General features: G+C 51.3%; 1 protein-coding gene across 1 annotated transcript in view; it reads left to right on the top strand.

Moving 5' to 3' along the window:
* The first annotated feature begins 357 nt into the window (after positions 1-357).
* sli (slit guidance ligand) overlaps positions 358-14571 on the top strand; it is a 379301-nt gene continuing 365087 nt past the window's right edge. Inside the window, exon 1 of the mRNA XM_065440604.1 lies at positions 358-585. Within this exon, the coding sequence (XP_065296676.1) occupies positions 416-585 (170 nt within the window). The 5' untranslated portion in view covers positions 358-415. The remainder of the gene's footprint in view (positions 586-14571) is intronic.

Here is a 14571-nt window from a genome sequence, read left to right as displayed (position 1 = left end):
TGCTTATGACCGTCCTTAATGTCCGGGCTTCGTCATTCCACAGAAAGATTGTCTCAGCGTCGCCCAGTAAGGAAGGCTTTCCGTGACCTTCCGCCCACCATAGCGCAAGGACTTCGTACGACATCGAACGCAATGATCAGTTGCACGATTCCAGATTCCGAGCCGTTCGACAAACCAAATACAAGCTGATCGCAGAAACCCTGGGTTCAGCTAAGCGCTTGCAAATGCGGCGGCGAATCGACCGCGGCGGCTCCCCCTGCTCGCGAGTGGTCCCCTCCCCCGGCAAGAGGGCGCTCCGGAGGCGCCCCGCAGCGACCGCCGCGCGCGACACCGGCGAGCGGCGCTAGGTGCCGCGAACCGGACGGGAGTGCTTGTCGAGGCTCGGAGCATGGTGGCCGCCGCCTGAGCAGCCCGCATGGCGGCCGCGCTGCTGCTGCTGTGCCTGGTCTTCGCGAGCAGCGCCGCCGAGGAGCCGCAGCTGTCGCGCTGCCCGGATCCGTGCCGATGCACGGGACTCACGCTGGACTGCAGCCACCGAGGCTTGCGCGCTGTGCCGCGCCCGCTGCCTCAGGACGCCCGCAGGCTGTGAGTAGCGCACGTGCGAGCTGGAATGCGGCCGGACAGCGAGTGCCCCTACGCTGTCCGGCCCGGTCTGAGCTGCGCTGCGTATTCCTGGGCGCGCATGCACTCGTGGTCCGTCAGCCGCGCAGGCATACTGAGAGACAGGAGCGTGTTTATTTTTTACGGCGGCACGCGCAAGTTGAAGGCACTGCACGTGGGCCTAGAACATTGTTGCTGCGTGCATGTCGCCTACTGCTCGCGCGTGCTTTTGTGCTCGTTGAGCGGTCAGCGCGGAGCAGCATGCGTTGTTGACAGACAGCCTCGGGTCACGTGCGGCCGATGAGCGCTTGAGCGACCAACTGTGCGCCCACGCGGCGCATTGCTCACTGCTAATGGGTATTTGCGGGCCGAATTTACAAAGAGGGCTGTGAAGGAGACCCGAGTGGAGGATAATCTGTACTCACTGGTGGTGTTCTACCCGCGCCTACATGTTCTTTCCGTTTGGCGCTCGTAAAAATGCGGCCGAAATTCGAACCCGCTATTTTGTCCTTACTATCAGGACTTCTCAATGGTGGCGCGCAGCAACGTCGTTTATCACCTACCTGGCTTCGGATAGATGGGCGCAAAGCGATGCTCTATTTCATCAACACGCTAGCTCGCCAATTCCAGTGCGGAGAACTGCAGTGTTCACTAACCGTAATTCAAGAAACGCAGTTGAAGGATTGCCCCCGCACTCTATGTGCGCTTCTAGAGATGATCAGAAAAGTAGTCGTTTCTCCTATTTAATAGACCTCAACGAGGAACTAACAACAGTTAGAAATAATAGCTGTTGTTTGTTACATTGTTTTCAGACAAAAATTAAACATGCATACTCCTGCGGTTAGGCCATAGCGACATCCCTTTGGGATAAATGTGCGCACGTCTATTTTTCATAACACTTATAGTAAAGAGCATGAAAGCCTCGAAGCTCAGCGCCCACTATTTCAACGCGGATGACCGAGAACGAGCGTCGGCGATTATTGCAACCCTGCAGTCATTGTGCGCTTTGTCACATAAAGATCGGCTTTCTAAACTCCCGTTATGACTTGAACCTGAAAGAATTTGCTATCAGTGGGAACTTGTGATGTTTAAGTTACCCCTGTCCGAACGCTACCTGACTAACGCTTACTGACTTTACACGGCTGTTGTAAGGCATTGCGGCTCTTTGCAGGTTCACTTGTGTGCTCCAAGGCCGTTATTCGTTCTATTTGAAATCCACTGCAAATGTCTTAGGATGGTTCGCTTCCTGCTGTCAGTGTCGTTATTCTCTAGAAATCCTACAAAATTCGCTAGAAATGCCGCCATCCACTGAAATCGCATTTTTACCGCTAAGCGAGCCAGAATCCCCTCGTACGTCTAATAGTAAATCCAGTACAATGGCAAAGCTGAATTTTCTCATTTTTCCATTGTCCGCGCCATCCATGCAACTAGCCGATCGCATCCCTGTAAACCGTACGCCTCACAACTTTGCCGGGTAGACCGGCAAAGTGCAGACCGATCAAGCCGCTTCCCAACGGTTTATAGTGGCATGGCGGAGATGAAAAAGGGGCTTGTTTCGTACCCGGTGTCATCGCGTGTGACAACCTCAGTCCGAATTCGCTAAGCTTTTCGCATAGGCTACCTTCACCAGTGTTATGTCCAGCGTCGTGATTCGCTGGCTCTTACGAATAGCGCAATAATGTTGTGAATACGAGCCCAAGTCTGTACGCGAATGTCCGTGATGCCATGGCTTTGCGAGCGCTTGCCGTGACGTCGCCAAGCGTGCTGTGCGCGAGCCCAGGTTCAGCCGCGCGCGCGTACGAGTTCGGTTCCAACACGAAGGCCGGCGCCGTGCTTGCGTCTCTCCTTTTGCTGGCGCCGCGGGTCGTGTGCGGAACACGGTCGGTCGTGCCGTGTTGGGCGCCGGCAGAATGGCGTGAGCACGCCCTCCCGAAACGCATTCGAAGGACGGACGTGCCTGGGGGGGTTTTGTTCCGCCTCGGGTGCCGCCGCACACCTGGCCAGCGCGCCACGAAGCTGGTGCGGAACCTCGGGACTTTAGAGAAGCTTGCAAACCCGAAGACACTTGTTTCATACTTGCCATGCACGCCGGTAGCTTAGGGTTAATGCGAGGAATCAAAGCAAGTCGCGCTGGTCGTTGTCGTATTCAGGATGTCGAAAATGCTTTGCGCTTTTAAGGCGTGCCGACGTTGTCACAACACCTGCGTGGGCATTTCATACCACAATGTACCTGCTAGTAGGCTTTCTGCTGATAGATGGTCGCACAAAAGGCTTGGATTTAATCAGCGGCGCCAATGGAAAGACGAGACTACTAAGAAAGGACAGACTAAGAAACCAAAAGCCTATGACTTCTGCAACCGATTACGTGCAGAAGACGGCTATTAGGGTCAGTTTTTAACACAAAGTAGCCATTCCTGCGGAAACCTTTGCCCTTTAAATTGTTTCTCAGTTTTACCGGCACGCCAGTGCCATCATCACGTTCAGTAATCAGGGTTGCGGGCGCCCGTACACAGTTTTAAAAAAAGACTGCCCAGATCGAAAATTTGTGCTTTAAATATTTCTACTCGCTTTCCGAGCACCACTGCATCTTTAGCCACTTGGAATCGTAGGCTTGCCATTGCGCTACAATATAGGAAGTCCTTGAAAAACGGTTGACAGTAGAGCATTGCACGGGCCGGTTTTTCAGACCCGGGCCCGGCCCGAGCACAGTACCATGCATTATTAGCCCGTACGAGCCCGGCCCGATGATTTTAAACCTGGCCTGTACTCAACCCAGGCCTGCAAGATGCCGGCCCGGCGCGGACTGGTTCTGTTAGACCCATTAGCCCATGAGCCTATACGAAGCTAGGTCGAGATCTCGGCTATTGTGAAGGAACTGCCATCTGATCAAAGGGCGCCGAGCAGTCTTCAAGGCGCATCAAAGCAGCTTTTCGTCCTACGTCCCCTCTTGCTGGCTACTTTAACTGTGGGAGAATAATTATGGGGTTTTGCGTGCCAAAACCACTTTCTGATTATGAGGCACGCCGTAGTGGAGGACTCCGAAAATTTCGACCACCTGGGGTTCTTTAACGTGCACCTAAATCTAAGTACACGGGTGTTTTCGCATTTCGCCCCCATCGAAATGCGGCCGCCGTGGTCGGGTTTCGATCCCGCGACCTCGTGCTCAGCAGCTCAACACCATAGCCACCGAGCAACCACGGCGGGTTTAACTGTGGGAGAAGCAAACCTTTCATTTGATTTCGTTGCAAGCCGAGCACGTACAGATTTTTATTCTAGTATTCTAACACACATATAAATGGACAGTTATAAAAGTAGGTATGGAACAGGCTGGCGACAGCCATCGGGAGTGGCACACCACCTGCTTGCATTTAGGGAGGAAGATTCAGGGAGGAAGATGCTCGTGCTTCAAAGTGTGATGTGAACGGCCTACTGCATTCTAGAAGTAGTTGTGCGGCGATATACTATATATAGCGAAGGCCTAGGTGAACACTCCCGTACACATGCCAGCCATTTCATCTCACATTTGAATCTCGCATACTCATTGGGATGTACAGTGATGGAACCTGAGTCAATAATTTTTGCGCGAATGTAAGTTTATATTCGCTGGTCAAATGGCTTCCACAAATACCATAATATACAGCTTTCTTTGTTAAAAAGAAATTCGTCATCTGTAGGGCTAACGCTCATGTGCAATCATATTTTCGTATGGAACATGTCATTTTTATTGCTTTATTCGACTTCATTGCAATGGCGCCAGTTTTTCAGTCAACAATTCAGGCATCCTTGTTTAGCAATATATGCCAGTTTTGACTCTGTCTGCTTTTGTTTCAGTCCAGTGTATGTACAGCGTCGGCAAGGTAGTTTTTTCCCGTCAGATTGGAACATGATCTGCTTGGGGGATCACACTGTTGCCCACTGACAACCCAATACGGAGAGGCTGGGGTAGCCGAGGCCGAGATGGTGGATGTAGAAGTGCCTGTTGGCTCGTCCTGCGACATACTGGTCGGTAGCTGGCACAATCGGCGACCCAATCGAAGCTCCAGGAGGTTGAGCGGGGAGTCAGAGAACCGAAGAGCACACTCCAGCACTTGTGATGCAGCAGTTATCAGGACGTTTATCGCGCATCGAAGATGCGGCGAACCGACCACACGCACGCTTGCTGCAGCGGGCGGAATCGGCCGCCACAGACGTTTCGTAGCTGCCAGTTTCTAACCAGCCGGAGTTGCTTTGCGGGCTGCGTCTGTATGTCGCGCTCCCCTTATACTATACAATGCCGTTCGAGGGGTCGCTGTTGCTGCCCATCCAACTAGTGGCTCATTCCCACTATGGGGGATTGGCCAAGAAAGTTGTGGATTGTTCAAAGTTATAAACACAAACTTTCTGGACAGCTATAGAGTAAGTACTGTTGAAAGGTGAAATTACATGTTGGAATAAAGGCGATAACAGTAGGAAGAATCAATCATAAATAATTGAAAACCACTCAGAATACTGAAAAGATACAAATTTAACAGGGCATTTGGTAGAATTCCGCAAGAAATTCTCGTTCTGCAGAGAAGACATCTCTGTGGCTGAATCGCCGGAGTAGATGCTCCAAACGGGAGAGTCCGAGCACAACGCTGAATCTTGCTATCGTTGTCAATGCTTTGTACTTCGGGCGAAACTGACACTTTTATTTTCCTTCCAGTTCATGCTGGCAATCCGCAGACGCCGTTGATCTTCGTCGAGTAGGAAGCGATGTAGTAAAAAAAAAGTCGCTGTTTCGCCCGAAAGGCGAAACATCGATTGCGATAGCAAATTAGTGGTCAGCTATACACGCACAAGCAAACATGAACACATCTCACTCGATGACCGCGGAAACTCGCTGTCATAGCGTGAGGAAGCGCGACAGCAGCAGCGCGCGAATTGACCTTCGCGCTGCCTGTCGCGTCAACGCGAACTAAGCTGCGAAAACAGCGCACGGCGCACTCTGTGCCCGTCGTAGATGGCTGGCCAGGTACAGCGGCCCGGGCGAGCGGCCGCTGTTAGATATGGCGCCGTTTCCTGCGATTACTTCGAGTTCCCCAGACCACATCGGATTGCAGCACAGCTAATTGAGGAATGCAGAAGCAGGAAAGCGCATTCCAGAGAAGCGGCCTAGCAAACAAGTTTAAGGCATCAAGTTCACGTGCCAACAAGTTCGTGCACCACCGGGATTTGCAGGTGGGCGTCGGACAATGGAGCAGGTGCAGCCCTCCCCTTCTCCTTGTTCGAAGTGTATTGCCAGTCTGCGATGCAAGACCGCAGAGAGCCCCGACAGGTGTGCCCCGCGACACGGGCGCCTACCATTGGTTGCAAGTGGCGTCATCGGAGTGGACTCTCCCATTGGTCAAACATGACGTGACTTGCAGTGCTCGAAGGGCTTATAAGAAGCCTTCCAGAGAGACCTGAGCATTCTGGGACATGCCCTGACTCCCTGATTCACCTCTCTCGAACTTCTTGCCGCGGGCCGCAGCGTCCGAGTTGCTGCTGGCCCGTAATGTCAGTACGCCTGTTACTGGACGCTCACGTCTCTTGTAAATAATGTAGAATAAATCCCTCCCAAGTTTGGGTTGTCATCCACGAAGTCCGTCCTCCAACCCCTACATCTGGTTGGCAGCGGTAGGATCGCCTCCGAATACATCAGCTGGTGGCAGCGCTACGAATCAACCTTCGTCGAGAGAGATCGTAAAGAACCGGGAAGAGCGAAGAAGAGAGAGCCTTCGTCGAAAGAGGTCCGAAGAGACTGGGAGTATCGAAGAAGGAGCGAGCCTTCGACCCAGGGAGTCCGGAAGGAACCGGCAACAGCGGACGAACGAACCGGATGGCAGGGTGCTGCAACCGTAAGTGAGCGCGTGGTTTTTTTCCTTATGATTCGCCAGACTCAAAGGTTGTGTGTTCAATTTTGATAGTTCTGGGAATCGGGAGTTTGTTGCATTGTGTGTTTGCACAAATTAATTAAGGAAAACAGTTTTAACCACCTGTCGGGGCAGCTGCCATGGATCTTAGAAGGTTGACGAGGTTAGATTTGTTGTTGGTGTGCGACGATTTGGGAGTTGAGGCGGACGAACGGATGGAAACGCCAGCTATCATAAAGGCGATTAATGATAGTGGCAACGATGAGAAAAGCATTGAGCTTGCTTGGGAAGTGATACAGGAGCCACGGGAGCGAGAGCGTCGTGTACGTTTGCGAGCGCGTCGTGAACTTAGGAGTGAGCTTAAGCGTGAAGAACGCGAGAATGAACGGAAGCAGGAGCTTCAAGAACTTACTCTTAGGTGTCAGCGTCACGAACGTGAGAAGGCACGCGAACGTGAGAATCAACGTAAGCTTGAGCGAGAGAAAAAGTATGAGAGAGAGAAGGCAGCACTGATCAAAGAGATACAGTATTGTGATCAGTTATTGGCACAGAGACAACGGCTGTCTGTGAATTCTGTAGATAGTACAGAGCGAAAGAATGAGCAAGTGTCTCGCAGATTTTCGCCAGAAGCCGACGAAAAGAGTAGTGCCTGTGAGATTGGCTGCAGATTCATAGGAAAAGGGAAAAGGCTAGCTGCTAACGATGCCTTAGTGGCAACAGAGGCCGTTAAAGGCGGCAAGGAGAGCGACGAGGTGCTGTGCCAACAGATGACTGTGGACACAGCTAGGCCAGCTGCGAACAAATTGGCACAGTTACCGCGTGTGTGCGTCGCAGGTAATGTTAGCGAGGTTGCTAGCGGAGAAAAGGGTACTTCTGACCCGACAGAAGCGAGCACCCATGTCAGGCCAGAGGTGCGTGCAGAAGTGAAGTGCGAGCTGGACGATGCAGTTGAGAATAGCTCTCGGGGTGGCGAGCTCCGTAGTCCACGAGAGAACAACTGCATTGTTCAGGGATCGGTGCGGCTCTCCGCCAGTCTAGATAGCCTAGATAGGGATGATTCCGTTATTAATCATTCGGACTGTGCGCGTGAGACAGCGATCGATACCGACGGGCTGTGTGCCGATTCACAGCGTGCGCTGGGCAATGTAGTAGAGGGCAGTTCGCAAGAGTGCGAGTTGTCTTACTCGAGTAAAGCCTGCTGCATTGTGCCAGAGTCGGTTGAGCTGTCCGCCAGTCGAGGCAGAGAGAGAGTAGATTTAAATGTAAATCACTCAGACTGTGCGGGTAAGAGACCGATCCGGGCCGACGAAATGTGTACCGGCCAGCACGAGGCACGAGGCGACATGAAAACGAGTGCAAAGAGAAAGCGCCGTAAAAAGAAGCGCGGTAAAGACCGAGAGACGGTAATTAATGTAGCGCCGCCAAAGATGGCGAGAAACCCAAATGGGCAGGGCGCGAGGAAAAAGATGCGGTCGTCTCGGACGATGTTGACGCATCGAAAACGTTCCAGCCACAGGTCAAAGGGGGACCGCGAAGAATGTTCTGTACGGACGCGGACAAAGGGCACGAGGCAGCTAAGCTCCTCGTCGTTCCGTAGTTCTTTTTATAGCTCAGCGTGCAGTTCGAAGAAACGCGAGGTGGCAGGACGAGACCAGGTGGGGAGAAGCGACGCGGTCAATCGGGTTTGTGAAGAAAGCAGGGCGCGGGGACGCAAATTGGCAGGAGACCGTAACGTCTTGGGGGAGCTGATCGTGAATCAACCCTTTTGTTGTCTCTCGGCAGCCAGAGTAGCTTTCAGACCACGTCCACCCCGCGTTCGACTTAAAGTGTGAGTCAGACGTAAGCGTCTGAATGAGAGGCCAAGAGAGCTTCCGTAGAAATGAAACGTGTTATGTTGTTTTTTTTTATTTTTGAGCATCGGAAAGTTTTCGCGATTTGAGACTAGGATTTCTTTCAATGTGTAAGGTATGAGCTCTGTTAGTGTTTCGTTTGAGAAGCTCGAGGTTTGAAAGATGCGTTTTAAGTAAACATGTAGTCTCGCGAGATGCTCATTAATAAGTAAATAGGCTTTCTTTTTTGTGTGTGTGTGAGTAACCTGAAGCTCAAGGTTATTGTTAAGAGGCCTATGGTAAAGCGCGTGTGTTATTTAACCTTCTTTCTTTTTAAGCGTTTTTGAATTTTGTAAGGTTAAGCGCGTAGATTTTCAGTGAGTGCATGATTTGCACGGAGAAGCGTTCTTAGTTCCATTAGCGCGTGTCCTGTGTGGACGGAAGGAAGCAGACTTTATGACTGGGTTGCTAGTGTGTGCGTGAGGGCAGCCGTGTATTCTGACTTCTTTAGTGAACGTGAGTGGAAAGAGTTAGTAGAAGACGCATCATTTTAAGAGTTCCGCGGAGTGTCTAAGTCCCGCAAGTTTAATTGTTCGTTTATGTCACGTGTCCTGTAGGACTTTCAGGAAAGAAACGTGAGTAAGCGTGAATGAAAAGTTTGCCTACAATGCAAGTACGCGTTTTGTTTAGTGACCACAAGGCTAGTGCGCTTGTGATTACGTACTTGTGAGGTTGACCAGATTGTTCAGTGGCACCAATACGTGTGATAAGTACGCCACTGCGATAGATTGGAAACATGCTGTTCGTGTAGTTAGGCCACTTAAGTTATGTTCGGCTGTTTTCATTTGTTGTTTGCATCGTCAACGACCCTTTTGTTTTGCAACAACAATAATAGTCTGGTCTTGTGGGCAATCGAGGAGAAATGGATAGCTGTTTGGAAGGGTGGTTGGAACTGTTTTGTCAAAATTGGGGAACTAAAAGATCAGGGTTGATTTTGACTCAGTAATAGCCTGGCGAGTCAGGGGTGAAGAGCCTGCGCTTGCGCGTGGTGCAGCGCTGTGTTGTTTGGTTTGTTTGACGTATGTTTTCCAGGGTCCAGGATCCCGAGGGTTGTCAAACGAGGCTCGACCCCAGTACCCTGCAGCTTCTTTCAGCGTTCCTCATGGCCAGCGAATTGAGTTCACCGGCCATTCAGAACTACCGGGGCGAGGACGAGCTGTTAGATATGGCGCCGTTTCCTGCGATTACTTCGAGTTCCCCAGACCACATCGGATTGCAGCACAGCTAATTGAGGAATGCAGAAGCAGGAAAGCGCATTCCAGAGAAGACACGTGCAAACAAGTTTGCGACCCCCAGGTCGTGTCCCGCCGGGATTAGAAGGGGCCCTGGGACAATGGAGCTCATTCGACCCCCTTCGTCTTTGAAGAAGGCTGTTGCCACCGCTGCGGAGCCGAGTCGCCGGGATTTGCAGGTGGGCATCGGACAATGGAGCAGGTGCAGCCCCCCTCCTTCTCCGGCCTAGAAGTGATTGCCAGTCTGCGTGGCAAGACCGCAGAGAGCCCCGACAGGTGTGCCCCGCGACACGGGCGCCTACCATTGGTTGCAAGTGGCGTCATCGGAGTGGACTCTCCCATTGGTCAAACATGACGTGACTTGCAGTGCTCGAAGGGCTTATAAGAAGCCTTCCAGAGAGACCTGAGCATTCTGGGACATGCCCTGACTCCCTGATTCACCTCTCTCGAACTTCTTGCCGCGGGCCGCAGCGTCCGAGTTGCTGCTGGCCCGTAATGTCAGTACGCCTGTTACTGGACGCTCACGTCTCTTGTAAATAATGTAGAATAAATCCCTCCCAAGTTTGGGTTGTCATCCACGAAGTCCGTCCTCCAACCCCTACACCGCCCAGAGTAGAACGCCACCTCCCTGCCCGCGGATCCTTGCGCGGGCCAGAATCGGTGCGCTGCCTCCCCTCCCTTTCGTGCGCGAGATTGAGCCGCCCGCGCCGTCTCACTCGCACGGTAAATCTCACACGTACAGCATAAGGCGCAGGGCGACGATTTCATCGCCCGTGGACTTTAAACGGAACCTCGCGGCGACGCCGACGGTTCAAGTGCGCTTGGAGTGTCCATATAATTGCTATCGCAGTAATAGTTGGCAACCATACAACGCGCCTGGTGATGCACTTGGCATGTTAGCGCAACAAAGAGGTTCCGCTTTCTGTAGTTGCAGCCGAAGACTATATAATGGTTCCCCGACGTCCTTGTGTGAGCTCAGCTGACATCACGCAACTGTTTCGCCCGAACGAGGTAAAATATATCGAAATCGTTCCACGCCACGCGGCGGCGACACATTCAAGCGGCTCGCACAAGTTAGAAAGGAAGAAAGGCTTTTTTCAGCTGAAGGCAGTCGATCGCCGTGACCTTCGCCTGTTGTTGTGGACGTTTGCGCGAATGTCGTGCTTCTTCTTTGGCTGCCTCCAGCAGCCGCTGGTGCTGCGTACGGTCGGGGCGCGCCCCGCCCGGTAATTCGCTCGACGCCACATTTGTGGAAAAATGGCCGCAGGTACCACGCGTCGAAGCTGTGCTGCGCTGCGAGGAATATACGCGTATTTGTTCCCATCGCGCTGTACATCGCGCTGTAGTACACGAGCGCTGATTTGTCCGTTTTTACGGTTCCTGAATCGCACGGTTTCCGCTACACCGAGGCAATACTCGCCTGCGCTTTTCATTTCTTTAATATTTCATAGGTCAAAGTTTTCTTCCTAATTGACGTGTTTGATCAGGAGTGCAGTGGTAGACGCATTGTAGGGCCATTTTCTCACGTACGGCCCGCAGATGTGAAGCTGTGCCTCGGGCAGCTCCTTGGAGACGACCGTGTTAACACATCATGTACGATTCGTCGTGCGCATATAAACATCAGATCGCGGTGAGAGAAAAAATACATGACCCGCCTTTCAGGGCCTGCACCATCGCCGCATGTATTCCTTCGTTGGCGGCTGTTCTCGGTGCCCGATTATACACAGCCGAACTTGGCAGGCCTGACGTCATGCGCCACACGTTGTCCGAAAACGTCCTCCTTCAAGGCACTGGACGCACGACACTGCGTTGTTATCAATCAATCAATCAATCAATCAATCAATCAATCAATCAATCAATCAATCAATCAATCAATCAATCAAATCTTTATTTCATGTGTCCAGGAACAACCGGAGGGGAAGCGAAAGCATTACAGGTGTACGCAAGGTCGCATGTTTGTGGCATGCATAGCTCATGACATTAGCCGCGTTTGCATCACAGCAGCATTTGCTAGCGTATCAGGGTAATACTGATCGACGGCGTTTACACGTGGCGCATCCAAAACAAGCCTGTTTGCGGTCAGTGGGGAAGAGCCACACGCCGGCAGTGGTCTCCCCGTCTTTCTCGCTCAATGCCATACGCCGGCGTTTACACGCACCGCCGCGAGTCGGCTTCACCGTCTCAGTCAACCCTCTCCTGGCGCATTAATGCGATTCGCATTACTGCGCATTACTACCGTAAACATGGATGCGATGCTCATGGAATGCCATGCGCCCCTTGTCGCATTCATTAAACGCGGCTGTTGTCTCGAGCACTGTCACAGCTCCTAAACAAGCATGAATGCAAGAGCGCTGACGCTGCCCGACCAGTTTTGCTATGTCCTGTCGGTTGCAGGGAATGCGTCAGGTATGCATCCCTCTATTGAGAACACTCTTGTAACTGCCCTCGTTTTTTATTCGTATGCCAATTAGACGGCATTTGGTCCGTATGCCGACCAAATGCTCTGTACGGGACAGCTGAAGTAGCCGTATTTTGGCGCTCAGTATGTGATAGCAGATCAGCGAGCGCAGAATAGGCGCACCGGAACTTCAGAAACACTCGCTTGCTTGGACAGCGACCAAATTTTGGACAGCGCCCAAGTTTGTACCGCATCTTGATTTTTAGTTGTAGCATGTTTCTTACCGCTAACCAATGTGTAACCGACATGCGCGATTGATAACACTGTGATTGTGACATCGCATCAATAGTCTATTCACCGCCCCCCCCCCCCCCCACACACACACACTCCACGCACATGCACGCTCAGTTTTATTTAATGCCCCAATGGTTTTGGCATTCAAAACATTAATAAAAACAAAGCTCAACCTGCCGGCCGCGACTGTCTGCTGAATGAATTGAACATACGTTTCTTCAAAAACATCTGCTTTCTGATTTTGTCAGAGCTTCGTAGCAGTTGTGGACGCTATGTATTTTTTCGTCTATACGCAATGCTGTAACTTCAATGATTTTTATTCCCAATATCTGAATGAACATCTGTGTATTGAAATACCTATTCTCAAGTTTACGCTCGCGCGTTTTACTTCAGTGTAATCAAAATTTAACACGTGTTCTTGGGGAAAAAAAGAAAACAGCTGTAATCAAATGTATACAGCCGAGTACGAGCTCCCACTGAAAAAGAGGCGCTCCGTCAATGCCTCTCGCTTTCCTTAATACAGAAACAAAAATCATGCTGTTGTACTTTTTCGAATGGGGAAACCTTTTGCAAATTCTATGCAGAAGCTGGCGAAGAGGGCTTTGCCCTCCCATGACGCCGTATGCTATACATACCTAGCACGTAAGATAACACGACAGCGTGTCTCTAGGGCGGCCACCACTGTCTTCTCGCACACTTTCACTATGCATAAATCTATGCTGCAGTCGTTAATGGTAATGAACCGCTGTTTACGTTGGCCCTGACTACAAAACTTGATGTATTGATAAAAGATAAGGTGAATAGTTTTACAACAATGGGAAAAAGTCGTATAGTGCTCAACTGAAGTTAACTTTGTTCCTCCATAAAGCGAACTCATAACTTAGTAGCACTATTGCATGCTTATACAATGACCGGCCTCGTCTGGGGTAGGCGCTTGGCCTGTGCGGGCCTATAGTATTACAGGTCAACATATCCTACAAATTGCGGTTAGAGGCGCAGGACTTGCGAGCCTCAGTAACTTAGCCAGACCCAGGTACAGGCAGGATCGTCGTTCGGGCTGGTTTTGTTCATCTTACGAATGGCTACGCAAAACACAATGCTGATGTGCGCCCGCCACGGGAATATTCCAGTTGTTCGCATGGCGGAGCATGCCGGCTTTCCCGGCGGCAGGGAATCAAAGTTTGTTGCGTCTTTGGCTAAGCCCGGATCGCGCTGTAGTGGTGGCCATAATGAGCGCACGCCTGTGGCGGGCAGGCTGGGCCGAAGGCAGCTGACATTTATCATTCATTTGGGCATGTGTCCGAACACTATACGCGTTTTTTCATCAACGCCTGAATTTCTTATATGCGCGTTTAGCGGCCCATGCCACATGATGTATCATAGCGACTTGTTAATGTTCTCATGGCAAATCAGTCCTGCGGAAACCCACAATGTGGGGGAACATTCATGAAAGGCTTGTCATCTGCCCGACATTATCGCACGCACCGTCCCCGGACGGATCACGACGTGGAATCTGGTGGATTCCCTACCATTCAGCAGCTCTTGCCACAGTGAAATTATTTCTCAACCATTGTAATGCGAAGCATTCTTTGCTTTATTCTTTGCGGTAGGTAGGTATGTAGGTATGTTCTTGTCTCGCCTCGCTTTGAGAAAGTAATGTGTCACATATGGTGGAATCGAACCTTGCGGTCGAGCACAGCAGTCCGCTGCTCCAACCACTAGGCCACGATCGCACGTATTCATTACCAAGCCAGCCAGATCTTTAAAACACTCAGCGCGTTCGCTCCGTACCAGTTTCTCGTCTTCTTAACTGTGACAGCTCGTGTTAGACTACACTGCCTCCGGGACCGGTCTATACTTTCACCAGCACTTCCCACGTAGCAGCTTACGCTGTATAGAAACCGTTGAACGTTGTATCGACTTCAGGATCACTCAAGTTAATCATGTTTTCACATTCATTCGCCGGAGTACAAATGACATCGTCGTTTTAATATACGCCTTTTGTCGTAGCCATAAGTGCGTACTATTGGATAACGCCTAGTTGCCGAGGACGTCACAATCCGTTTACTTCTTCTTTACGCTAGTCCACTACCCATGTAAAACCAAACAATCGCCAAGCCGTAGGCTCGCGTCGAAGGGCCGGCGTACAAATCATTGACGCCGCACGATCGTCTTCAACGCGATCGTCGTCGTGCACACGCGTATGCTCGCGACCCCCTCACCACCCCGAGCAACTACTACTAAATTTACATAATTACTTTAGTCCACCTGGTATCGCTTTGCGA

The sequence above is a fragment of the Dermacentor albipictus genome, chromosome 1 (assembly GCF_038994185.2).
Source record: "Dermacentor albipictus isolate Rhodes 1998 colony chromosome 1, USDA_Dalb.pri_finalv2, whole genome shotgun sequence".
Lineage (NCBI taxonomy): Eukaryota > Metazoa > Arthropoda > Arachnida > Ixodida > Ixodidae > Dermacentor > Dermacentor albipictus.
Note: the sequence above shows the minus strand (reverse complement) of the source record. Positions and strands in the feature narration are given on the sequence as shown.